The sequence below is a fragment of the Mobula birostris genome, chromosome 4, assembly GCF_030028105.1.
Source record: "Mobula birostris isolate sMobBir1 chromosome 4, sMobBir1.hap1, whole genome shotgun sequence".
NCBI lineage: Eukaryota > Metazoa > Chordata > Chondrichthyes > Myliobatiformes > Myliobatidae > Mobula > Mobula birostris.
In genome coordinates, this window is record NC_092373.1 from 176,990,213 (window position 1) to 177,015,855 (window position 25,643).

Below are 25,643 nucleotides of genomic sequence, written 5' to 3' on the forward strand. Positions count from 1 at the left end.
GTTTCGGCTGAAAGACAAGGAGCTATGATGTTCAACTTAGGAATGTTGTGGCAGCCAATCAGGATGGCGGAATTGGGAGAAGCGAGCGGAGCAGAGAGAGAGAGAGTTGTGACAGACAGTGTGATTTGCGGTTTTTTTTTGATGGAAGCTACGGAGAGGACAGGAAGGAAGGTAGCTGAGGATGGAAAGGAGCTTCCCTGTTGCACAAGGTGCTTTGTGCAGATGGATTGCTCAAAGGAGGAAGAGCCAATCCTTAGAGAGAGCCCGTTTGTTTGTGATGGATTTTGAGTGACTTTCGGAATGCGGTGTGTGCTTTCACGCAAACCATGGGTCCAGAGCGTGAGTAAAAGGCAAGTTCAAGTTGGCCTCCACTGATGTGCGCGCTTAGACTGGTAAAACTGTAATGGGTCCTTTTATTTTCATCCCTTTTCTTCTTCCTGCTAACTGTTTGATAAAGCTGAAATATGTAAATATACTTTCTTTATAATTTAATGCGGTGTACAATTTGCTTTTTCTTGATGGCCGACAATTAGTATTGACACAGCATTCACTGAAAATGGAGGTTTTTAAAAATCAAGATATTCCTGTCTGGTTGAACCCCAAATCAGACCGGCCCTAGATGCCTGTGCTTTATGAAAGTTGGTTGTCTCACTGCAGAGTCCCATGGTTGTTAGCGGGGCCGGCAATGAGCCAAGTTTACGTACAAGCCTAGTGAGGGGAGTTCATAGATGTATTAAAACCAGCCTTTAGCAAAGATCCTGTATTCTGGAATTCCCTCTGTAAACTTCCCTGCCTCCCTCTCTCCAAAGTCCACTTATTTGACTAATGTCCCTGCAACTCTTTGTCGCTACTTTTTTGTGATTGTGTGGAGCATCGTGGAGTTGAAGGGAGCAACAGGAAAATGTAACTGTTTTCCCGCCCCTCCACTCTTCACTTTGACTGAGGTTGAATATCTTGCTTTCTCTCTTCACAGATCGACTATACCAGCAGAATGTCTCCACTCTGGAGAAGATTCAGGAGGAGTGGCAAATGGAGCACATCAAGACCTGCGAGGTAGGTTTGGCTGCCCACAGTGGACACCATTGAAGAGCTTACAGTAGATCCTCCACAGGTCTTCAACTGATGCCAACCTTTTGTGATGCAACTTTGTGCTGGTCTGAACCCTGGATCTTGAACCTCACCCCAAGAATACAAGCACCTCCCTTAAGAATAGAGATGAGGAGGAATTTCTTTAGCAAGAGGGTGGTGAATCTGTGTAATTCATTGCCACAGACAACTGTGGAGGCCAAGTCATTGTGTATATTTAAAGAGGATCTTGATAGATCCCTGGTTAGTAAGGGTGTCAATAAATCAGCCTTTTTGCAATTATGGAATAGACACAATGGACCAAATGGTCTAATTCTGCTCCGATATTGTATGGTCTTTATGGATCTGGACTGGTGTATATCGCCTTTCAGGATTATAATGCCTGGCAAGGTGAGGATTTAATTTACCATTATTTCAAACAGGAAGCTGACTTTTATTCGTTTTTCTGAATGTGCACTGAGCTTGCAATTAAACATCACGTTTGTTTCTATTTTTAAAAGACTGTATTACTGGAGGGCCTCTTCCTGACAGTTGAATTTGCAAATAAAACGCTCATGGGGAAAGTGGAGAACAAGGAGGAAGTATGCTTCTGACTTTACAGATTCAGTCAGCTGTATCACTTGGCCTGCTTCATTCCCTGCCCCCTCCTTGTCTTACAGTCCTTGATCTACTCACTCCCTTCCGTTAATGCCCTCCCTTCCGACTCCCTCCATTCCATTCCCAGCCCCTCCTCCCCCCCACCGTACTGCTCCTTCACCCCTTCCTGCTCCCTTTTGCTCTCATTCCCCCCCCTTTCATCCAGCTCTGTCTCCCATTCATTCCCTTCCTTCAACCCCAATGTCTTCCTCTTGTTTCCACTCACTATACCTTTGACTCCAAACCGATCCCCTGCCAGCAACCTGTGTTTAGGATGTACAATAGTTGCCTCAGGATCTGCGGTGGCAGCGGTTGGTTTCTAGCTCAGCAGTGACATCAGGAGGCCTTCTGTGGAATTACACGCTTTGAAATCCACCGGGGGAAAAAAAGACATTAAAATGACAGGTTTCCAGCTTTTACAAGCAGTAAGAACTGGATGTACATACAGTGCCCTGAAAAAGTATTCTGCAACCACAGCTATTTATACATTTTACTGTCTCATTTTCTAAATTTAAAATAAACTGAAGTAGGACTTTTTGAGCTAAACTACAAAACATTGTGTGTCACGTCAAGTCAAAAGAAAAATTCCAAAACCTGTTAACAACTTGCTAGAAATTAAAAACCAAAATTATGAGGCCGAAAAAGTATTCATCCCCTTTGTAATTGCTGCACTAACTTTCCGCAGGTGCAATACTGTATTTTAACATGCTAACTCACCCAATTTGTTGGTGCAGAAAGTTAGAGGATCCCGTTTCCAATGAATTCAGAAGAATAAACACTCCCTCTCTCTGTGAAGTCCAATGGTATGGTAGATTTTCAACAGACCAAAGAAAGATCAAGACAAAAGAGCATTGAAGACACATCAGGGAAATGATAATAGAGAAACAACAGACCATCTCAAAGGCACTGAACATACCTCGGAGCTCAGTGCAGTCCATTGTGGAAAAAGTGGAAATAATATGAAAGCACAACCACACTGCCAAGGTCAGACCACCCCGCTGTAGAAATCAGTAACTGCAAGTGGAGTTGAGATCCGTGGCTCCACAATCTCTTAAGGCCTTGCACAAAAAGGGTATTAATCGAAGAATGGCAAGGGAGAAGCCCTGACTAAAAAATAAAAAGCACATCCTTGCCCACAAAGCATCTCTTAAAAGATGCTGAAAAGGTATAGAAGAAGGACTTGTGATCGGATGAGAATAAAGTGGAACTTTTTGGCCTCAACACAGCGGTATGTGTGGGGTAAATCTAATATTGCACATCAGCCAGTAACATCAACCCTACTGTAAAGTGTGGTAGAAGTAGCATCACGCTGTGGGGGTGCTTTTCAGCAGCAGAGACTGGAAATCTAGTCAGGATTGATAGGAAGATGAATACTGCTAAATACAGAGAGATCCTGGATAAAAGCCTGCTAGTTTCTGCCAGAAAGTTTAAACTGGGGAGGAAGTTTGTCTTTCAGCAGGACAATGACCCAAAGCACACTGTCAAAGCACCAAGGAGCAGCTTCAAATGAAGAAATTTGATGTTTGCTGCCTGTAATAGCTGCGAGAGTTGGTTCAACTAAGTACTGAACAAAGGGGGATGAATTGCTAATGTTTCAGGTTTTGAATTTTTAGTTTTTCATGCTTTACAATTTTCCCTGTTTTTTGGGCTCTCCCGAAGGAGCATGTAATTCACAAATAAAAATTCTCTGTTAAATTGATCAAAATTCCTGGTTGTAATACTCATTTATGTGAACAAAGGGGGCTGAATACTTTTACAAGGCACTGCAGGTTAGCATCTGAATTTATATAGCCAAATATCCAGTTATAATGTTCTTTTCTCCAGAATATCAGTTCTGATAAAGGGAGAGAGACAGTCTAAGTAATTGCACAAGCAAAACACTGCAGATCAGTGAAAATCACTGTCTTCAAAAGAAAGTGGTATTACAGGTGCAGAGGAAATTAGTTGCTGATAATGTACTCACAGGGAATTAACTTGCTTATAATTATCAGTACTTATAATGGAAGTTCTAATGAATTTTTCAGTCCTTTTTTAAAGTTTCTCCTCTTGTTTTAATATGATTCCCAGCCTGAAATCTTTTATCACTCACAAACAGGTGTTAGCTAGATGTTGAATTGCAGAGACATTGCACCTGCCCTTGATCTGTTCTCTGCTCAAGTGTTTGCATGTCTCCACAGCCCACTGAAGGTCACTTGAAACTGGGAGCAGGACTTGATGTTGCATTTTCTTCAGCATATTTTAGTGAATCTAAGTACAGCAGTCAGTACATTATCCTTCTGTTGCACAAATGCTATCACAGAGTGTGAGGATTACAATATACTCCTGTCTTGTGTATGATCCAGTGAAGCTGGGAATTAGTTTTCAGATATCATAAATTACCCCATGTCTAACACGCTATCTGTATATTGTCCTATGATGATTTTACAGATCATTGCTGTGTGAAGGATTTATAGAGTCTGGATTATTTCTTGAAATCATAATTATGGAGACGTAACATAAAGATTTTTACTCTTTTTTTCTTTTTCAATCTTTTTATTACTTTCATAAAATATAAACATGACATAATAGTAGTACAAAGTTATTGGGAATACATTGTTATAATTAACATGAGTAATTATAAAGCCAAATAATACTTAATTGACAAAACTATGAATCATATAGGATACCACTGAATAATATAGAACAAAGAAAAATATCTAGACAAAAATCATGAAAAAGGAAAAAAAATATATAATAACCCCCCCCCCAAAAAAAAAACTAATCCAAATAGAATTAATCAGCTAAACTTAAAAAAAAAAGACCTGGGCTGTTTTAACATCATAAAAAATGGGAGAAAAGAAAACCTTAGTGTTGACGACTCCGTTCCTCTCAGATTTTTACTCTCATGTATGAGAAGGATGTAAGAAACAAAAGTCAATTCAATTCAGTTCAATAATTGACCATAATAGATGTGACAAAGAGCTAAATGAAATCGCAAAAGGTCCTTTTGTATAGGTGAAGTTGCATCCAAGAAGTTAAAAGCCTGGTGGTGGAATCTTAACTTTTTAACCTAGTATGGATTAACCCAGTGAAGATCATCTCGCCTTCCATGGGCTGAGCATGAACTGACTTAGAACAATCCCAATCTAACCTTGAGTTGTAGCCAGAGGTCCAGACACTTTGCCCACACGGTCTGTGCTGACCATGACTTCAAATTAAATTAGTTCCACCAGCCTGCACATGGTCTGTGTCTCTCCATTCCCTTTATGTGTCTGGCTAAAACCCTCTTAAACTTTGCTGACGTATCCGTGTTTCTACCAAAACACAGACATAATGAGGACATAATGAGTTCAGTGGATAGAGGGGAACAGATGGATGTCGTATCAAAGTTGCTGGTGAACGCAGCAGGCCAGGCAGCACCTGTAGGAAGAGGTGCAGTCGACGTTTCAGGCCGAGGCCCTTCGTCAGGACTAACTGAAGGAAGAGTGAGTAAGGGATTTGAAAGTTGGAGGGGGAGGGGGAGATCCAAAATGATAGGAGAAGACAGGAGGGGGAGGGATAGAGCCAAGAGCTAGACAAGTGATAGGCAAAAGGGGATACGAGAGGATCATGGGACAGGAGATCCGGGAAGAAAGACAAGGGGGGGGAGACCCAGAGGATGGGCAAGAGGTATATTCAGAGGGACAGGGGGAGAAAAAGAGTGAGAGAAAGAACGTGTGTATAAAAATAAGTAACAGATGGGGTACAAGGGGGAGGTGGGGCACTAGCGGAAGTTAGAGAAGTCGATGTTCGTGCCATCAGGTTGGAGGCTACCCAGACGGAATATAAGGTGTTGTTCCTCCAACCTGAGTGTGGCTTCATCTTTACAGTAGAGGAGGCCGTGGATAGACATGTCAGAATGGGAATAGGATGTGGAATTAAAATGTGTGGCCACTGGGAGATCCTGCTTTCTCTGGCGGACAGAGCGTAGATGTTCAGCAAAGCGGTCTCCCAGTCTGCGTCGGGTCTCGCCAATATATAAAAGGCCACATCGGGAGCACCAGACGCAGTATATCACCCTAGTCGACTCACAGGTGAAGTGTTGCCTCACCTGGAAGGACTGTTTGGGGCCCTGAATGGTGGTAAGGGAGGAAGTGTAAGGGCATGTGTAGCACTTGTTCCACTTACACAGATAAGTGCCAGGAGGGAGATCAGTGGGGAGGGATGGGGGGGACGAATGGATAAGGGCGTTGCGTAGGGAGCGATCCCTGCGGAATGCAGAGAGAGGCGGAGAGGGAAAGATGTGCTTAGTGGTGGGATCCCGTTGGAGGTGGCGTAAGTTACGGAGAATAATATGTTGGACCCGGAGGCTGGTGGGGTGGTAGGTGAGGACCAGGGGAACCCTATTCCTAGTGGGGTGGCGGGAGTATGGAGTGAGAGCAGATGTACGTGAAATGGGGGAGATGCGTTTAAGAGCAGAGTTGATAGTGGAGGAAGGGAAGCCCCTTTCTTTAAAAAATGAAGACATCTCCCTCGTCCTAGAATGAAAAGCCTCATCCTGATATGCTCTCAGGGTGAGGCTTTTCATTCTAGGACGAGGGAGATATCTTCCTTTTTTAAAGAAAGGGGCTTCCCTTCCTCCACTATCAACTCTGCTCTTAAACGCATCTCCCCTATCTCACGTACATCTGCTCTCACTCCATCCTCCCGCCACCCCACTAGGAATAGGGTTCCCCTGGTCCTCACCTACCACCCCACCAGCCTCCGGGTCCAACATATTATTCTCCGTAACTTACGCCACCTCTAACGGGATCCCACCACTAAGCACATCTTTCCCTCCCCCCCCCCTGCATTCCGCAGGGATCGCTCCCTACGCAACTCCCTTGTCCATTCGTCCCCCCCATCCCTCCCCACTGATCTCCCTCCTGGCACTTATTCGTGTAAGCGGAACAAGTGCTACACATGCCCTTACACTTCCTCCCTTACCACCATTCAGGGCCCCAAACAGTCCTTCCAGGTGAGGCAACACTTCACCTGTGAGTCGACTGGGGTGATATACTGCGTCTGGTGCTCCCGATGTGGCCTTTTATATATTGGCGAGACCCGACGCAGACTGGGAGACCGCTTTGCTGAACATCTACGCTCTGTCCGCCAGAGAAAGCAGGATCTCCCAGTGGCCACACATTTTAATTCCACATCCCATTCCCATTCTGACATGTCTATCCACGGCCTCCTCTACTGTAAAGATGAAGCCACACTCAGGTTGGAGGAACAACACCTTATATTCCGTCTGGGTAGCCTCCAACCTGATGGCATGAACATCGACTTCTCTAACTTCCGCTAAGGCCCCACCTCCCCCTCGTACCCCATCTGTTACTTATTTTTATGCACACATTCTTTCTCTCACTCTCCTTTTTCTCCCTCTGTCCCTCTGAATACACCCCTTGCCCATCCTCTGGGCCCCCCCCCCCTTGTCTTTCTTCCCGGACCTCCTGTCCCATGATCCTCTCGTATCTCCTTTGCCAATCACCTGTCTAGCTCTTGGCTCCATCCCTCCCCCTCCTGTCTTCTCCTATCATTTTGGATCTCCCCCTCCCCCTCCCACTTTCAAATCCCTTACTCACTCTTCCTTCAGTTAGTCCTGACGAAGGGTCTTGGCCTGAAACGTGGACTGCACCTCTTCCTAGAGATGCTGCCTGGCCTGCTGCGTTCACCAGCAACTTTGATGTGTGTTGCTTGAATTTCCAGCATCTGCAGAATTCCTGTTGTTTTGGATGTTGTATACTTGGATTTCCAGAAGGCGTTCGATAAGGTGCCGCACAAGTGACTTTATAAATGAGATACGGATGCATGGAGTCAGAGGAAGTATATTGGCACGGATAGTGGATAGCAGAGAGTTGGTATAAATGGGTGTTTCTCCGGTTGGCAGTTAGTGGTGAGTGGGGTGCTGCAGGGGTTGGTGCTGGGCCCACAGCTGTTTCCCATTTACGTTGATGATTTGGAAGAAGGGACTGTGTAGCAGAGTAAAATTTGCTGATGACACTAAACTGAGTGGAAAAGCAAATTGTACAGAGGATGTGCAGGGTCTGCAGAGGGATATAGATAGGTTAAGTGAGTGGGCCAAGGTCTGGCAGATGGAATACAATGTTGGTAAATGTGAGATCATCCACTGTGGAAGGAATAACATCCGAAATTTTGAAAGGGATAGATAAGATAGAAGTAGGAAAGTTGTTTCCATTGGTAGGTGAGACTAGAACTAGGGGACATTGCCTCAAGATTCAGGGGAGAAGATTTAGGATGGAGATGAGGAGAAATTGTTTTTCCCAGAAAGTGGTGAATCTGTGGAATTCTCTGCCCAGGGAAGCAGTTGAGGCTTCTTCACTGAATATATTTAAGATACAGTTAGATAGATTTTTACATAGTAAGGGAATTAAGGGTTATGGGGAAAAGGCAGGTAGATGGAGCTGAGTTTACGTACAGATCAGCCATGATCTTATTGAATGGCGGGGCAGGCTCGATGGGCCGGATGGCCTACTCCTGCTCTTATTTCTCAATGTTCTTATGACTTCCCTATCAACATGCTTCAGGTGCTTTTGTGTGTTTCAAAGGAACAGTGGTTTCCCACACACATCCGCATTAAACTTTCTCTTTCTCACCTTAAACCTGACCCCTCTGCTACTAATATTTCCATTTTGGAGGGGAAAGACTGACTTTTTTAATTACAAGACTTATTTATTATATTTGCAGTTCCTTGAGAAACAGGACTGTGAGAGGATACACAGCATTCGTAATGCTATGTGGGTTCATGCCAATCAGCTCTCCCAAGAGTGTGTGACCAGTGATGAGGTAAAAACTTCTTGCTTTTACGCCTGCCCTGATGTTTAGTTTTGAAAATACATTCGTCACATGTGATACCCTTCCTTGCTCATCCTCACTTGTGGTACTCATTCAAAAGCAAGCCTCCTCATCAGCTTTACCTCTGAAATGTTCGTAAGGGCTGAGAGGTCTGTAGACTTTAGAGCAATTGGGGATTATGCCATTGAAACAGGAGAGCGGGGCTGAGGCAAAGTTCAGATTAGCCATGACTTTGCTGAATAACAGAGCGAGCCTGAGGAGCCATTGGAACTGCTTCTGGCTCCTGCTCCATAAGTCTTACAATAGATTTGGTCCTGCTGTCAAATTATACTTCAGAAATAGAAACAGAAAATGCTGGAAGTACTCAGTAGGCCAAGGAACACCTGTGGAGACGGAAACAGAGTTTAAGGACCACCAGCATAACAAGGTCCTTCTTGGACAATCATTTTGCCACCTCTCGCTCTTTCTCATGTTGTCCTATCTCACAGCCAAGTGATTTCTGAAAGGATTTCCTGCATTGTAGCTGTGGCAGAGCCTTAAATTTGGAATGAACATGTAGTCAAATAGGGAATAGCAGCAAGTTCAATGCAACGAACGGTCTCGTGGGAGATCTTTTGGATCATTGACCTGTAACATTAACATGGTTTCTGCCTCCACTGACACTGGCTGACTAGCAATTTCTGTGTTCCAGCACCCACAGTGTTTTTCCTGTTATAAGTGGTTTGGCTGCAAGGCTGAGTAATTAATAAAAGATCAAGAGGTGATAAAAGATAAACTGAGAAGCTTGTTAATTGGAAATTCAGACTTTTTTTTTGTTCTTTTGTTGCCTTTATCTTTCTTCCTGCTTTTTCTTTAGATGTATGAGGAAATACGGAAGGTGTTGGAACATTGCAACATTCAGAAGGACCTTGAATTTTTCATTGACTTGAAAAGAACTGGAGACATGCCACCAGGTAGATGGGTCTATTTGAGCAGGTGCCTGTGGACTATCTCTGGGTAGATACTGTGATGTTCCAGTAGACTTAGTGAGAAGTCTTGAGTAGACTCAGAATACTGAACTGTGGACGCAATTACAAAGATAAAAGGGCCTCAGTCATACTTAACACTGCCTAGGCTGCTCTGCAATGAACCACTGGATTTGTAGTGAATAGTGCTTTCTGTCAGTGCACTAGAAAGTCAAAGTCGAGTTTATTGTGCTGTATCGTGGACAAGTACATGCATGCACAGGTGCAATAAAGAGCTGGCTTGCAGCAGCATCACTAGCATATAGTTAATATAAACAACATTCGCAAGAAAAACAAATTGCATGCAATTTTTACAAGAGAGAACACAATTGGAACAATAAAGCCTATTTTAGTGCAAAGTGGTCACAGTGTGGGTAATCTGTGGTGATTAGGGTTGTTGTAAATTGTTCAAGAACCAAATGGTTGAAGAGAAGTAGCTGTTCTTGAACCTGGTGCTGTGGGACTTCAGCCTTCTGGATTTCTGTACCATGATAGAAGCATGAATCTTAGTGGCCTTGGGTTCGGGGGAAGACAGTAATGAGCTACGATTTTTAAGTGGCTGATCAGTATTCGTAATTTCACACCTGCACGTTAATAGAAGGCAGGATTAGGCTCCAGCGGTCAGATGAGCTGTGGGGTTTCTGTGGAATCACAGTACACTGAGATGAAGCACTCTTAGACAAATGGAACAACAAACAATCTGCTGGAAGGACTCGGCAGGGTGAGCTGCACCCATGGGAGGAACGGAATTGCTGATGCTTGGTTTGCATCAGGAATGTGTTTGGAGAGGTGAGATGCCCAGCATAAAGAGGAGGAGGGAAGGGGTGAGGAAGGATTCCAGGGTGATTGGTGGACTGAGGAGGTGTGCAAGGTGGCAGGCAGGTAGTGCCAGGTAGGAGAGGGGAAGGGAGGGGGGAGGCGGGTGGAATTGGAAGACTCTGGCAGGTGAATGATTGATGGAGGAAGAGAAGAAAAAGGAGGGGGAAAAAACATATGATAAATGCAAGAGATTCTGCAAAGTCAGCCTGAGACGTCGACTGTTTATTCCCCAACATCGATGCTGCCTGACTTGCTGAGTTCCTTCAGCATTTTATGTGTGTGTGTTGCTCAAATAAAACAGATGGAGCAAGGTGGGGGGGAAGTGAGTGTGAGGGTTGGAGACAGCAGCAGCAGCAGGGAGATGAGCAGGAACACAAAGCATTACTGGTGCTGGACTTGGATAAGTCAAGGAGCTCAGAATGATAAAGTAGTTGGAACCAGATCATTGGGGGGTTGCGGGGGGAATGCCTGTGTGTGAATTTGGTGGAAGGAGAGAAGAGGGGGAATGGGACTAAGATGGATGAACAGGAGCTGGAGGATGTTGGGAAAGGGAACAAAAATGGGAAGACCAGAAGTGGATCAGAAACAAAGGTGGGTGGGGGTATGTTACCTAAAACTGGGAAACTTAATATTCATACCATTGGGTTGTCAACTAACCTGGCAAAAGATAAGCTGTTCCTCATCCTGACAGTAGGGAAAGCCAAGGATGGACGGGTCATTGTGGGAACGGGGAGCTGAAATGGTCTGCAACTGATAGCTCAGGATGGCCACTGGGGACCAAGCGTAAGTGCTGCCTGAAATGGCCACCCAGTCTGCTCTTGGTCTCTGATGTAGAGGGGGCCGCATCAGGAGCATTGAATGCAGTGGACAAGATCGGAGGAGATGGTGAGACAAAGCAGTATGTGTGAGTTTGTTTGATACTGGTTTCAAACTGTGTGAACCTTCTGAAAATGGGCTATTACACCATGATATATGGACAATGGCATCCAGCCTCTGCCCTGAGCAGACCTTCCTTCATAAATGGGAACGGAAAAATCAAAATGCACCTTGAGAGTCGTGTTATAGATTAACATGGGCAGAGCTCTGGGGCAGATTCATGTGAGACCGGGTGGAAAAGGAGTTTGTGGTATGGTACGGTACCTATAAAAACTATTCACCACACCCGCCCACCCCAGCCCCCGGAAGTTTTCATGTTTTATTGTTTTACGGCAGTGAATCACAATGGATTTAATTTGGCCTTTTTGACACTGATATATAAAAAAATATTTTGTGCCAAATTAAACCCACTGTTGTAAAGCCCAATTTACAACCCAATGTGGTAAAGCAATAAAACATGAAAACTTCCAAGGGGGTTGAATACTTTTTATAGGCACTGTAAATGCCAATTAATACTGATTAATGATAGCTATGATAATTGTGTTTCTCTTCTGCAGCCCCCATCTTATATGAGAATTATTACAGTGGACAGAGAGGGGGGCTTCTCCAGTGCCGAGCTCCTGCGAACCCAAGGTGAGAGCTGGTCATTGCAGGTTAAAAGAAGGGCTTTTAGACAACTTTGATCACACTCCTATCTTTACCTCCAGGTGTGGGGTAGAAAAATCTCAACACGTGGAAAATCCTTGCACCCCATTCTCAAATCTGAGAATTCATACATTAAGGTAACTGAATATGTCATCCAATCACCTGGACCCAAAGCAAACATTGAGCTGGAGTTTTGGGTGAGTCGGGGTGGGGGGTGGGGGGGGACAGGAAGTGTAGAGGTGAGGGTGGGTCCAGCAAACCTGAGTTGAGCTTGAGCCCAGGTTGATTAACTTTTAATAGCAAAGACAGAGATAACAGGAGCACTGTGAAAGGATCGTCATTCAGATACTTGGGATGCAAAGTAGATACTTATGCAGCTAATGGGAATAGAAACCATTCATAATTTGCAACATTATCATGAAGCATTTAATCCAACTAGTTACCCAGCAAAACAGGGGTCTTTATAAATATTATGAGCTGAAACTGGAATGGGCTACTGGCTCCTCAAGCCATTCCATAAGATCACAATTGACTTGATCTTGGCCTCGGCTCCATTTCCCTTCTGTACCCACTGTCCTTGACTCCCAGTAAACCCAGAACTTTATCCCACTCAATGCTTTGGGTCCTGCAGCTCTGAGATAGAAAATTCCAAAGATTCTGAGAGAAGTAGTTCTCTCTCATCTCCTTCTGTCCTGTGGACAACCCATTTATTCCAAACCCATGCCCCTTCATTCTAAGTTCTTAATGAGAGGAAACATCTCACCCATTCTCGATCCCCTTTGGTATGTCTTATCCTCCAATAAGGTTGCTGCCCATTCTTCTAAATGTAGGCCACCCCTTTGTCCCAGGAATCTAATAAGGAGGCACAAGAAACTGCAGCTGATGGAATCCAGAGCCAAAAATAAAGGAAATTGCAGGAAGAACTTAGTGAGTCAGGCAGCATCGGTGGAGGCAGTTTTAGAGCCTGCATCAGAACCTTGGACAGTGTATCAGGAACCCAAGTCTAATATGTTTGTTTTGAGATTCCATTCAATTCTTGCTGTATTACAGCTTCACTGTATTTTAGATTTATTCATTGATTACATGTATATCAAAGCATAGAGTGAGCTGCATCGTTTGCACAAACAACCAGCACAATATAGAACCATGGAACATTACAGCACAGAAACAGGCCTTTTGGCCCTTCTTGGCTGTGCCAAACCATTTCTCTGCCTAGTCCCACTGACCTGCACCTGGACCATATCCCTCCATACACCTCTCATCCACGTACCTGTCCCAAGTGTTTCTTGAATGTTAAAAGTGAACCCGCATTTACCACTTCATCTGGCAGCTCATTCCACACTCCCACCACTCTCTGCCCCCCCAATGTCCCCTTTAAACTTTTCCCCCCTCACCCTGAACTCATGTCCTCTGTTTTTTTTTCTCCCCGAGCCTCAGTGGAAAAAGCCTGCTTGCATTCACTCTATCTATACCCATCATAATTTTATATACCTCTATCAAATCTCCCCTCATTCTTCTACGTTCCAGGGAATAAAGTCCTAACCTATTCAACCTTTCTCTGTAGCTCACTTTCTCAAGTCCCGGCAACATCCTTGTAAACCATCTCTGCACTCTTTCAACCTTATTAATATCCTTCCTGTAACTTGGTGACCAAAACTGAACACAATACTCCAAATTCGGCCTCAGCAATGCCTTATACAACCTCACCATAACATTCCAACTCATATTCAATACTTTGATTTATAAAGGCCAATGTACCAAAAGCTCTCTTTACGACCCTATCAACCTGTGACGCTACTTTTAGGGAATTTTGTGTCTGTATTCCCAGATCCCTCTGTTCTATTGCACTCCCCAGTGCCCTACCATTTACCTTGTATGTTCTACCTTGGTTTGTCCTTCTAAAGTGCAATACCTCACACTTGTCTGTATTAAACTCCATCTGCCATTTTCAGCCCATTTTTCCAGCTGGTCCAAATCCCTCTGCAAGCTTTGAAAACCTTCCTCACTGTCCAATACACCTTCAATCTTTGTATCATCAGCAAATTTGCTGGTCCAATTTACCACATTATCATGCAGATCATTGATATAGATGACAAATAACAATGGACCCAACACTGATCCCTGTGGCACACCACTAGTCACAGGCCTCCACTCAGAGAAGCAATTCTCTACCACCACTCTCTGGCTTCTTCCATCGAGCCAATGTCTAATCCAATTTACCACCTCTCCATGTATACCTAGCGACTGAATCTTCCTAACTAACCTCCCATGCGGGACCTTGTCAAAGGCCTTACTGAAGTCCATGTAGACAACATGCACTGCCTTCCCTTCATCCACTTTCCTGGTAACCTCCTCCAAAAACTCTAATAGATTGGTTAAACATGACCTACCACGCACAAAGCAATGTTGACTCTCTCAAATAAGTCCCTGACTTCAAACTTACTGGCCTATAACTTCCCGGATTACTCTTAGAGCCTTTTTTAAACAACAGAACAACATGAGCTATCCTCCAATCCTTTGGCACCTCACCCGTAGATACTGACATTTTAAATATATCTGCCAGGGCCCCTGCAATTTCAACACTAGTCTCCTTCAAGGTCCGAGGGAATACCCTGTCAGGTCCTGGGGGTTTATCTACTCTGATTTGCCTCAAGATATCAAGCACCTCCTCCTCTTCATTCTGTATAGGTTCCATGACCTCACTACTTGTTTGCCTTATTTCCATAGACTCCATGCCAGCTCCCTTAGTAAATACAGACACAAAAAACCCATTTAAGATCTCCCCCATTTCTTTTTGTACCATACATAGCTGACCACTCTGATCTTCAAGAGGACCAATTTTATCCCTTACTATCCTTTTGCTCTTAATATACCTGTAGAAGCTCCTTGGATTACCCTTCACCTTGATTGCCAAAACAACCTCATGTCTTCTGTTAGCCCTCCTGATTACTTTCTTAAGTATTTTTTTGCACTTTTTATACTCCTCAAGCACCTTATTTGCTCCGTTTCCTATACATGTCATATATATCTCTCTCTTCTTTATCAGAATTCTAATATCCCTTGAGAACCAAAGTTCCTTATTCTTATTCACTTTGCCTTTAATTCTGACCAGAACATGCAAACTCTGCACTCTCAAAAGTTCTCCTTTGAAGGCCTCCCACCTACCAATCACATCCTTGCCAGAGAACAACCTGTCCCAATCCATGCTTTTTAGATCCTTTCTCATTTCTTCAAGTTTGGCCTTTTTCCAGTTTAGAGGATGTGCTGGGGGCAGCCCACAAACATTGCCACATATTCAGGTGCTGACCTGGTGTATAACATGCCAAGGGGGCCACAATCAGTTTTGGGTCAGCCTGGTGCCTTTCCTGGAAAAGCCCCTCTACACTCATTGAACCAGGGTTGAGTCCCTGGCTTAATAGTACTAGCTCACTGAGGAATGTGGTTACAGATTGTGCTAGTGTACATTTCTACTGCTGCGGTTAGTCCACAGTGCTTCATAGGTGCCCAGTATTGAGCTGCCAGGTCTGTTCCTAGCCTCTCCCATGCAGCATATCTGTACTGCACAGCCTCTGGTCTCTTTGCCGAAATGGGTGTTGAAAGATCAAGACCTCAGAGTTGGCACAAAACTCTGGTCTACCGGGCAGCAGTGATCCCTGCCCTCCTGTGCGCTTCTGAAACCTGAGCTGTCCACAGAGGTCACCTTGAGGGCACAGGAAAGATGCCACCAAAGCTGCCTTCCCCAGAAATCCTCCAGATTCATTCCAGGTATAAGTGTGTATGCTCTCCTGGTCTACTACACCCAGCAGTGAGGCGCTACGCACAGTTGCTTGCACAGGGCAGGCCACATCATTCGTTTGGCCAACGCCAGGGTTCTGAGCTCTGCCACAGGAGGAGATTACCAAGTGAACTGGGGCTCTTTGCAGGGAAAAATACAACATCCAAGTTGATTCCTGGGAATCTTGAGCTACGGTTGCTCAGAGTGTTGCAGGGACACTCGGGATGGGGGTGGGGGTGGGGGAACACTGGGAACCTTGATGCAATGCCTCAGGATCTCTCAGAGATTGTGCATCGCCTCAGAAACTACCCAGCCGCCCTGACAGTTGCCTTGTACCCCACCTGTGGTTTCCTCAGTGGCCCCATTAGTCGTCTCATGAAGCACAAAACTGGGGTGGGAGAAGGTCAAAGGTCACCCTCCCTACCAGGATTGGACCTCTGAGAAAGACTGCCTGCCTCACAGCACAACTCTGTTTCAATATTTGTTTAAAAATTTAGCATTACATTTCCTTTGTGTCATCTTCAGAGGTATTATTAAGTATGGATGTGGAATGGAGCATAGCTTACGTTTAATTCCCAGCCCCAAAATGACCGTAGAACTGTACTGTGATATACTCTTCTGTGTTCATTTAGGGGTTGGAGGTTGAATTGCAAACTATGTTCATTCCATGTACATATTTGATTAATACTCTGAAGATAGTGTAATGAAAATGTAGGGGGATATACACCAGTTAATTAATCATAAAGTTGTACAGGACAGGAATGGGCCTAACTGGTCCATGCCAACCATGTTGCCTGTCTTGCCTGCATTAGGCCTGATTTCTTTTATTCATTTCCCACCCAGGTATCTGTCCAAATGCTTTTTAAACATTATAGTATCTGCCTCTTTGTCTGGTAGCTTGTTCCATAGTCTCTATGTGGAGAATCTTGCCCTCAGGTTGCCTTTAAATTACTTCCCTTTCACCTTAAACTATGTCCTCTAGTTTTTATCCTCCCCCAGCCTAGGAAAAAGACTTTCCTTTTTTTGGCCTTGTGAGAGAGCAGTAACTTATAATCTTCCTTTTGTTTCCTCAGACGTATGCCTCTACCAAACCCTGAGAATTCAGCATGTAAGTAGGCTTCCTTAATAAACTAAAATTGTTGAACCTTCCCTCCATTCTTTATGGACTGGTTTTAGGCCTTTGGTTCTTGCCTTGTTGTTTTAGTAGTTCACTTTATGTTGAGGAGGAAATGCAGGTGTCAGGTGGCAGAGTATTTCCTCACAGGGATTAGAGAAGAACATAAGAAATAAGAGCAGGAGTAGGCCATCTGGCCCATTGAGCCTGCCCCGCCATTCGGTAAGATCATGGCTGATCTGTCCATAAACTCAGCTCCATCTACCTGCCTTTTCCCCATAACCCTTAATTCCCCTACTATGTAAAAATCTATCTAACTGTATCTTAAATATATTCAGTGAAGAAGCCTCAACTGCTTCCCTGGGCAGAGAATTCCACAGATTCAGCACTCTCTGGGAAAAACAATTTCTCCTCATCTCCGTCCTAAATCTTCTCCCCTGTATCTTGAGGCAATGTCCCCTAGTTCTAGCCTCACCTACCAATGGAAACAACTTTCCTACTTTTATCTTACCTGTCCCTTTCAACATTTTATATGTTTCTATAAGATCCCCTCTCATTCTCCTGAATTTCAGAGAGTATTGTCCCAGACGACTCAATCTCTCCTCAAAGGTTAACCCCTTCATCTCTGGAATCAACCTGGTGAACCTCCTCTGCACTGCCTCCAAAGCCAGTACATCCTTCCTCAAGTATGGAGACCAGAACTGCACGCAGTACTCCAGGTGCGGCCTCACCAGTACCCTGTATAGTTGCAGCATGACCTCCCTGCTCTTGAATTCAATCCCTCTAGCAATGAAGGCCAACGTTCCGTTTGCCTTCTTAATAACCTGTTGTACCTGCAAGCCAACTTTTTGTGATTCATGAACAAGCACTCCCAAGTCCCTCTGCACAACAGCATGCTGCAATCTTTCACCATTTAAGTAATAATCTGCTCTTGTATTATTCCTTCCAAAGTGGATGGTCTCTGATTTACCAATGTTGTATTCCATCTGCCAGACCTTGGCCCACTCACTTAACCTATCTATATCCCTCTGCAGACTCTCCACATCCTCTGTACAGTTTGCTTTTCCACTCAGTTTAGTGTCCTCTCTTCCAAATCATCAATGTAAATGGTAAACAGCTGTGGGCCCAGCACCGACCCCTGCAGCACCCCACTCACCCCTGACTGCCAACCGGAGAAACACCCATTTATACCAACTCTCTGCCTTCTATTAGTTGACCAATCCACTATCCATGCCAATACATTTCCTCGAACTCCATGCATCCGTATCTTATTTATAAGTCTCTTGTGTGGCACCTTATCAAACGCCTTCTGGAAATCCAAGTATACGACATCCACCTGTTCCTCTCTATCCACTGTACTCATTATGTCCTCAAAGAACTCCAGTAAGTTTGTCAAGCAGGACCTGCCCTTTCTGAATCCATGCTGCATCTGTCTAATGAAACCACTCCTTTCTAAATGTTTCGCTATTTCTTCCTTAATGACAGCTTCAAGCATTTTTCCAACTACAGATGTTAAGCTAACTGGCCTATAGTTGCCCGTTTTTTGCCTACATCCTTTTTAAAAAAAAGTGGCGTGACATTTGCTGTTTTCCAGTCTGCCAGGACCTGCCTAGAGTGTAGAGAGTTTTGGTAAATGATTACCAATGCATCTACTATAACTTCCGCCAATTCCCTCAGCACCCTGGGATGCATCCCATCAGAACTAGGGGACTTATCTACCTTCAGGCCCTCTGGTTTGCTCATCACTGTCTCTTTAGTAACAGTGATTTTATTGAGGTCCTCACCTCCCATTTCGTCCAAAACATCATTCTTTGGCATATTAGACGTGTCCTCCACCGTGAAGACCGACACAAAATAGTCGTTCAATGCCTCAGTCATTTCCTTATCAGCCAATATCAATTTCACCTTCTCGTCTTCCGAGGGACCTGTGTTGACTTTAGCCACCCTCTTCCGCTTTATATATTTATAAGAACTTTTGCTATCTATTTTTATACTTTGTGCTAATTTACTTTCATATTCTATCTTCCTTTTCCTTATTTCTTGTTAGTAGTTCTTCGTTGCTTTTTAAAGTTTTCCCAATCTTCCAGTCTCCCGCTACTCTTTGTGACTTTGTACAAATTAACTTTTAATTTGGTATTATCTTTTATTTCCTTAGTTATCCAAGGCTGGCTCTCTCCACGCTTACTGTCCTTACTTTTGACTGGAATATACTTTCATTGAGCACTGTGAAAAATCTCTTTGAAAGTATTCCACTGTTCCTCAACTGTCCTACCAAATAGCCTGTGCTCCTAATCCACATTAGCCAACTCCTCCCTCATCCCTTTGTAGTCTCCCTTGTTCAAGCATAATACACTAGTTTTAGATCTAACTATTTCACCCTCTATCTGAACGCAAAATTCACTCATACTATGATCACTCTTTCCAAGAGGATCCCTGACTACAAGATCGTTAATCTTACCTGTCTCATTGCAAAGGACTAGATCTAGGATAGCATTTTCCCTTGTAGGTTCACTAACATGCTGCTCAAGAAAGGCATCATGGATGCATTCCATGAAGTCCTCCTCAAGACCTCCTTGACCAACCTGATTCACCCAATCTATGTGGAAATTAAAATCCTCCCATGACAACTGTCGTTCCGTTCTTACAAGCCTCAGTTATTTCTTGGTTAATCGCCTCTGCCACTGCAATTATTTTTATTAAGTGGTCTATAGACAACTCCCACCAGTGATTTTTTTCCCTTTACTATTCTTAATCTCTACCCAGATGGACTCAACATTCTGCTCCATAGATCTTATATTGTCTCTCACAATTGCCCTGATCTCATCCTTAATTAAGAGCACCACCCCACCTCCTTTGCCTTCCTACCTATCTTTCCGTATTACCTGATACGCTTGGATATTTAATTCCCAGTCATCTCCACCTTGCAACCTGGTTTCTGTAATGGCCACTAAATCATATGCCTTGGTACTGATCTATGCCACAAGTTCACTAACCTTGTTTCTAATACTACGGGCATTTAGATAAAATGCCCTTATTGTCATCTTAGAATCTAGTGACCTATGTGATTTTTGCTTTTTACTTTTACGCACTCTACTCTTTTTTCTTCACTAACTCTAGCTTTGGTCTCTGCATCACTTCCCTCTTCTGTGTGGGTTCCCATCCCCCTGCCATATTAGTTCAAAACCATAGTTCCATATTAGATGCTGAGGAAATGCAGTTTGAACCACAGAAGTCCACAGTGAGATTCCATACTGTCTGTTTGGATCATGCTAGCAATTGTGCAAAGAAATTTTTTAAAATTCTGGTTTTGATTTCACTGTTTGAATGTGCACCTCCTTCACATTGGGAGCACGGTCTTAATGATTTAGAAAGCAATTAGAATTGACTTTATTTAACTTACAGAAATAAAAATGGAAAATATTTTGAACTGTTCGGACTGCCAGCATCTGTGGCAAAAGAACAGTTGATATTTCACTGATGATCTGAAATGGTTTTTTCTGTTTTTAGTTCTGTAGTTTCTTAATTAATATAAATTTAATTTTCCCTCTAACTCTTTGAAAAGTAGTGATAAAAACACAAACATACGTTTCCATCTGATGGCCACGAAGCACCTATGAACATTGAGATCAAAGTAAGGATTGTAAAGAATTATTTTGGAAAAATATAATGCACAACACTCAGTGTGCGGTACATAAGAGTCAAACCATTCCTTCTGGATATTTTTTGTATCTTATTCCTGTGGACAGATTGCTTGATCACTCGATCTCTCAAATTGCCACTGCCTGTGTCTGCTTGTGTTTGCTGCTAATCCGTGCATGTTGTCAAATATTAACCCCCAAGGCCAAACAACATTGTCAAAAGCCGTAGAATTCAACGTCCTTGACTTTCTCTCTTTGTTTACTCTTTTAATGTAGCTGAACCGCAATATGCCACTGTTGCAGAAGAGGGTTATAGTTTCATTCGATACCATTAACAGTGTAAGTACTACCTACTATCCTTTCCTCTCATTCCCCGTACCTCACCCCTCACAAATGCCCAACTTTGCTGGCAGAATTCATTCTCTGTGGCTGTTATTTGGTAATTCATCTTATGGCTCAATATTTCCAAACTTCCTCAGGAAATGGAATGAGGCCATTTTACTCTGTGCTGGTTGACGGCAGTCTAATCTGTAATACTCCCAGTAATTTATCACCTCCCCAGGTTCTGCCACCTACCTGCTGTAGGGGCGACTTTTTACTGTTCAGTATTAGTGCACTTCCGCCTGTCGCCTCTCATCCTTCTCTCGTCTCTAAACTGGAGTTGATCTCAGTTGATTACAGTGGTGGAGTGAGAGACGTGAGGTGTCAGATTGTGGTGGTGTATATTGCAGCTTGACTGTGCCTCAGAGGTACTTGGCTTTGAACCACCATTCTGAGTCAGTCCCACTTAACCCGATTGTAGTGCCACACACACGATACTTGTGAGGAAACACCGACCAGGCTGGGGCACTTCAATTTCACGAGTGAACGATGATCCAAGAGGGAATTCAAATTGTGAAGGTGCTTTAGTTGGATGCACAAGTACAATGTAGGGAGTAAAAAAAAATACAATGACTGCTAGTGAATCTGGGATGGAATAAAGAAGGAAGCTCTTTACTAGTATGTGGTTAAATTGTGGAACTCACTACCACATGTTTGGTTGGTTATAAATTTAGAAATTTAGATGGTACACAAGGGGAAAGCCTGGGGAAGAAGTGAAAGGGAATACAAGGTCAGAGTAGGTTTATTATCAAAGTACATACAGTATATGTCACCATATACATCCCTAAGATTCATTTTCTTGTGGGCGTACTCAATAAATCTATAGGATTATAACCATAACAGAATCAATGAAAGACCACCCAACTTGGGCATTCTACTAGAATGGAGAGGAAAAGAAACTGTGCAAATATTTTAAAAAATAATAATAATACATAAGCAATAAATATTGATAAGGTGAGATGAAGAGTCCTTGAAAGTGAGTCCATTGATTGTGGGAACAGTTCAATGATGGGCAAGTGAAGTTGAGTGAAGTTTTCCCTTTTGGTTCAAGAGCTTGATGGTTGAGAGGTAATAACTGTCCCTGAACCTGCTGGTGTAGGTCCTGTAGCTTCTGTATCTTCTTTCTAATGACAGCAGCAAGAAGAGGGCCTGACCTGGGTGTTGGAGGTCCCCGATGATGGATGCTACTTTTTTGCGACTGTGTTTTGAGTAGATGTGCTCTGTGGTGGGGAGGGCTTTACCCATGATTGACCGTATCCACTATTTTTGTAGGATTTTCCATTCATGGGCATTGGTGTTTCCATACCAGGCTGTGATGCAGCCAGTCAATATATTCTTCACTGCACACCTATAGAAGTTTGTTGAGGTTTTAGAGTCATGCCAAATCTCCTAAGGAAGCAGAGGTGCTGTCGTGCTTTCTTAGTAATTGCACTTGCGTGCTGGGCCCAGGATAGATCCTCCGAAATGGTAACACCAAGGAATTTAAAGTTGCTGACCTTCTCCATCTCTGATCCTCCAGTGAGGACTGGGTCATGGACCTCCAGTCTCATTCGCCTTAAGTCAATAATAAGCTCCTTGGTCTTGCTGACCTTGAGTAAGAGGTGGTTGTTACGGCACAGCTAAGGCAGATTTTCAGTCTCCCTCCTGTAGAGGCATGGGTGAAGTCTTGATTGGAGTGTGGCACCATGTTGGGCTCCTGTGCAGCAAATACATTGCACTACTAGTTCTGCATTTAACTAACTTGCCTGCCTTCCTCCTTTATTATACACCTGCAAGCAGGGGGTTGGGGAGGTTCTCTTTGTAAACACATTTTCCACTATTCAGTTTATCACCCGGCACGGCAGACGTGGCAAATTGTCTGTGCACTACAGAATGTTGTGTGAATTCATTGTGTTGAAAGTGAAGCTCCCCTTTAACATCCTTCTCTGTATCACTCTTGTTTCCAAAAGATCATGAGGTGTTTTAAATCATCATAATACAGACAAGCTCTCATCCACCTTTGTTTAAAGATCAGCTTTATTTGTGATGTGTGCATCGAGACAGACAGTGTGGTTTGCGTCAGTTCAAATCAGCGAGGGTTGTGCTGGGCAATTAGCACCAGCATGTTGTGCCCGCAACTCGCTAACCCTAACGATACATCTTTGAAATGTGGGAGGAAGCCAGTGGAGCCTGGAGCAAACCCACGCAATCATTGAGAGAACGTAGAAACTCTTCACAAACAACGGGAATCAAACCCCAATTGTTGATTCCTGGCGCTGTAAAACAATCGCACTAACCCTCCCAACATCGGGAGAGTTTAAACTAATCTGGTGGGGAATGGGAACTGGAGACATAGGATTTCGGGTGGAGCTGCCCAGCACAAGTAGATGCAGTGTGCAATGAGACTGAAGGACAAGCAGATGACAGGGAAAAATTGCAGTCAGTGGGATGAGTTGAAATGTAATGTGGTGCCCAAGTCAAAAGGGTGGTAAATACAGGACTGAAGCTGCTGTATTTGACTGCACGCAGTACACGGAATAAGGTGGATGAACTTGTAGCATAGTTAGAGGTTGGCAGGTGTGACATTGTGGGCATCTCTGAGTCGTGGCTGAAAGATGGGAGCTTAACATCCAAGGATACACATTGTATCACAAGGACAGGTAGGTGGAGTGCCCCGGATTGCAAGAAATGAAATCAAATCTTTAGACAGAAGTGACCTAGGATCGGAAGATGTAGAATGCTTATGGACGGAGTTAAGAAATTGCAAAGGTAATAAGACCCTGATGGGAGTTATATACAGGCCTTCGAATAGTAGCCAAGCTGTGGGATACAAATTACAATGGGAGATAGAAAAGGCATGTAAAAAGGACAATGTACGATAGTCATAAGAGCTTTCAAGCTGCAGGTAGATTGGGAAAAATCAGGTTTGTCCTGGATCACAAGGGAAGGAGCCTACAAGGTGCCTTTTTAGAGGAGCTTGTGGTTAAGCCCACTAGGGAAAGGGCAGTTCAGGTGTTGTGCAATGAACCAGATTTGATTACTGAGGAGGTAGTGATGGAATTCACCCTGCAGTTAGAGAGGGAGAAGCTAAAGTCAGACATATCAATATTACCATGGAGTAAAGGGAATTCCAAAAATTACAGAGGCACGAGAGAGGAGCTGGTCAAGGTTGATTGGAGGAGTACTCTAGCAGGGATGACAGCAGAGCAGCAAAGGCTGGAGTTTCTGCGAGGAGTTTAGTAGGCACAAGATGAATGGGTCCCCAAGATGAAGAAATATTCTAAATTGAGGATGATGCAACTTTGGCTGACAAGGGAAGTTAGAAACAACATAAAAGCAAAAGAAAAGGCATTTAATATAGCAAAAATTAGTGGGAAGTTAGAGGATGAGGAAGCTTTTAAAAACCATCAGAAGGCAACTAAAAAAAGCCATAAAGAGAGAAAAAAATGAAATATGAAGAGCCAATAATATATAAAAGGAGACCAAATATTTTTTTCAGATATATAAAGAGTAAAAGAGAGATGGGAGTGGATATTGGACCACTGGAAAAAATTGGACTGCTGAAAAGGTAGTAATGGAGGACAAAGAAATAGCAGGCAAACTTAATAAGTATTTTGCATGGTCTTCACTATGGAATATACCAGCAGTGTGCCAGAAATTTGAGAGTGTTGGAACAAAATTGAGTGTGGTTGTTGTTACTAAGGAGAAGGTGCTTGGGAAACTGAAAGGTCTGAAGGTTGCTAAGTCACCTGGATCAGATGGTGTGCACCCCACGATTCTGAAAGAGGTGGCTGAAGAGATTGAGGAGGTATTAGTAATGATCTTTCAAGAATCACCAGATTCTGGAATGGTTCTGGAGGAATGGAAATTTGCAAGTGTCACTCCACTCTTCAAGAAATATAGACCAGCTAGCCTGACCTCAGTGGCTGGGAAGATGTTGGAGTCCATTATTAAGGATGAAGTTTCGGGGTATTTTGAGACGTGTGATAAAATAGACCAAAGTCAGCGTGGTTTCCTTCTTTCTGATGGAATTTTTTGAGAAAATAACAGGCAAGATAGATAAAGGAGAGTCAGTGGATGTTATTATCTTGGATTTTCAGGTGGCCTTTGACAAGGTGCTGCACATGAGGCTGCTTAATAAGATATTACAGGAAAGATACCAGCTTGGATAGAAGTTTGGCCAACTGACAGGAGGCAAAGAGTGAGAATAAAGGGGACCTTTTCTGGTTGGCAGCCTGTGACTAGCAGTTCTTTTCATATTATGTCATTGACTTGGATGACAGAATTGATGGCTTTGTGGCTAAGTTTGCAGATGATACGAAGGTTAAGTGGAGAGGCAGGTAATTTGAGGAAGCAGGGAGTCTGCAAGACCTAAACATTTTGGGATAATGGGCAAATATGTGGCAGATGGAATATAGTGGAGGGAAGTATATGGTCATGCGCTTTGGCTGGAGTGAAAACAAAAGTTTTGTACACCAGAATTCCAGTTTTCTATCAAGCAGCTGACTGCTTCAGAACCAGGATCCCTAGGCTTATACTGTACAGTCTTGGATTCTTTCAGCATTTCTAGGGAGATCTGAGATGTTAATCTATACCTTCTGATGATTCAAAGATGTTAACACATGAATTGAATGTATTACAGCCTGTGTCTGTAAAGGTCTGCTTTGTTTACTGTGTATTATTTGACTGCACTGTGTCATGTGACTTGCATTTGGTATATTTGAAACAGTAGCATGCGACGGATAACTTAAAATTAGAACCAAGCCAAACAGGCAAATATTGGATCGAATTTTTTACATATAAGTTGTCTATATAAAACACTTTAGTGACTGATGGAACGTATCAGTTAATGTTTTCAGTGCTCACCGCTTGTGTCC

At 43.5% G+C, this 25,643-nt stretch overlaps 1 protein-coding gene across 3 annotated transcripts in view; it reads left to right on the forward strand.

The window, feature by feature from the left end:
• The window catches only part of pstpip2 (proline-serine-threonine phosphatase interacting protein 2), a 136,920-nt gene that overhangs the window by 108,901 nt on the left and 2,376 nt on the right, over positions 1-25,643 (forward strand). The window contains exons 9-16 of one of the 3 annotated variants that reach the window (XM_072256584.1): positions 974-1,053; positions 8,428-8,526; positions 9,392-9,488; positions 11,792-11,867; positions 11,942-12,016; positions 16,728-16,762; positions 20,683-20,745; positions 22,737-25,640. In XM_072256584.1, the coding sequence (XP_072112685.1) occupies positions 974-1,053; positions 8,428-8,526; positions 9,392-9,488; positions 11,792-11,867; positions 11,942-12,016; positions 16,728-16,762; positions 20,683-20,741 (521 nt within the window). In that variant the 3' untranslated portion in view covers positions 20,742-20,745; positions 22,737-25,640. Of the gene's footprint in view, positions 1-973; positions 1,054-8,427; positions 8,527-9,391; positions 9,489-11,791; positions 11,868-11,941; positions 12,017-16,727; positions 16,763-20,682; positions 20,746-22,736; positions 25,641-25,643 lie in introns of those variants that run through there. The other 2 variants (XM_072256583.1, XM_072256586.1) reach the window with 2 other exon arrangements.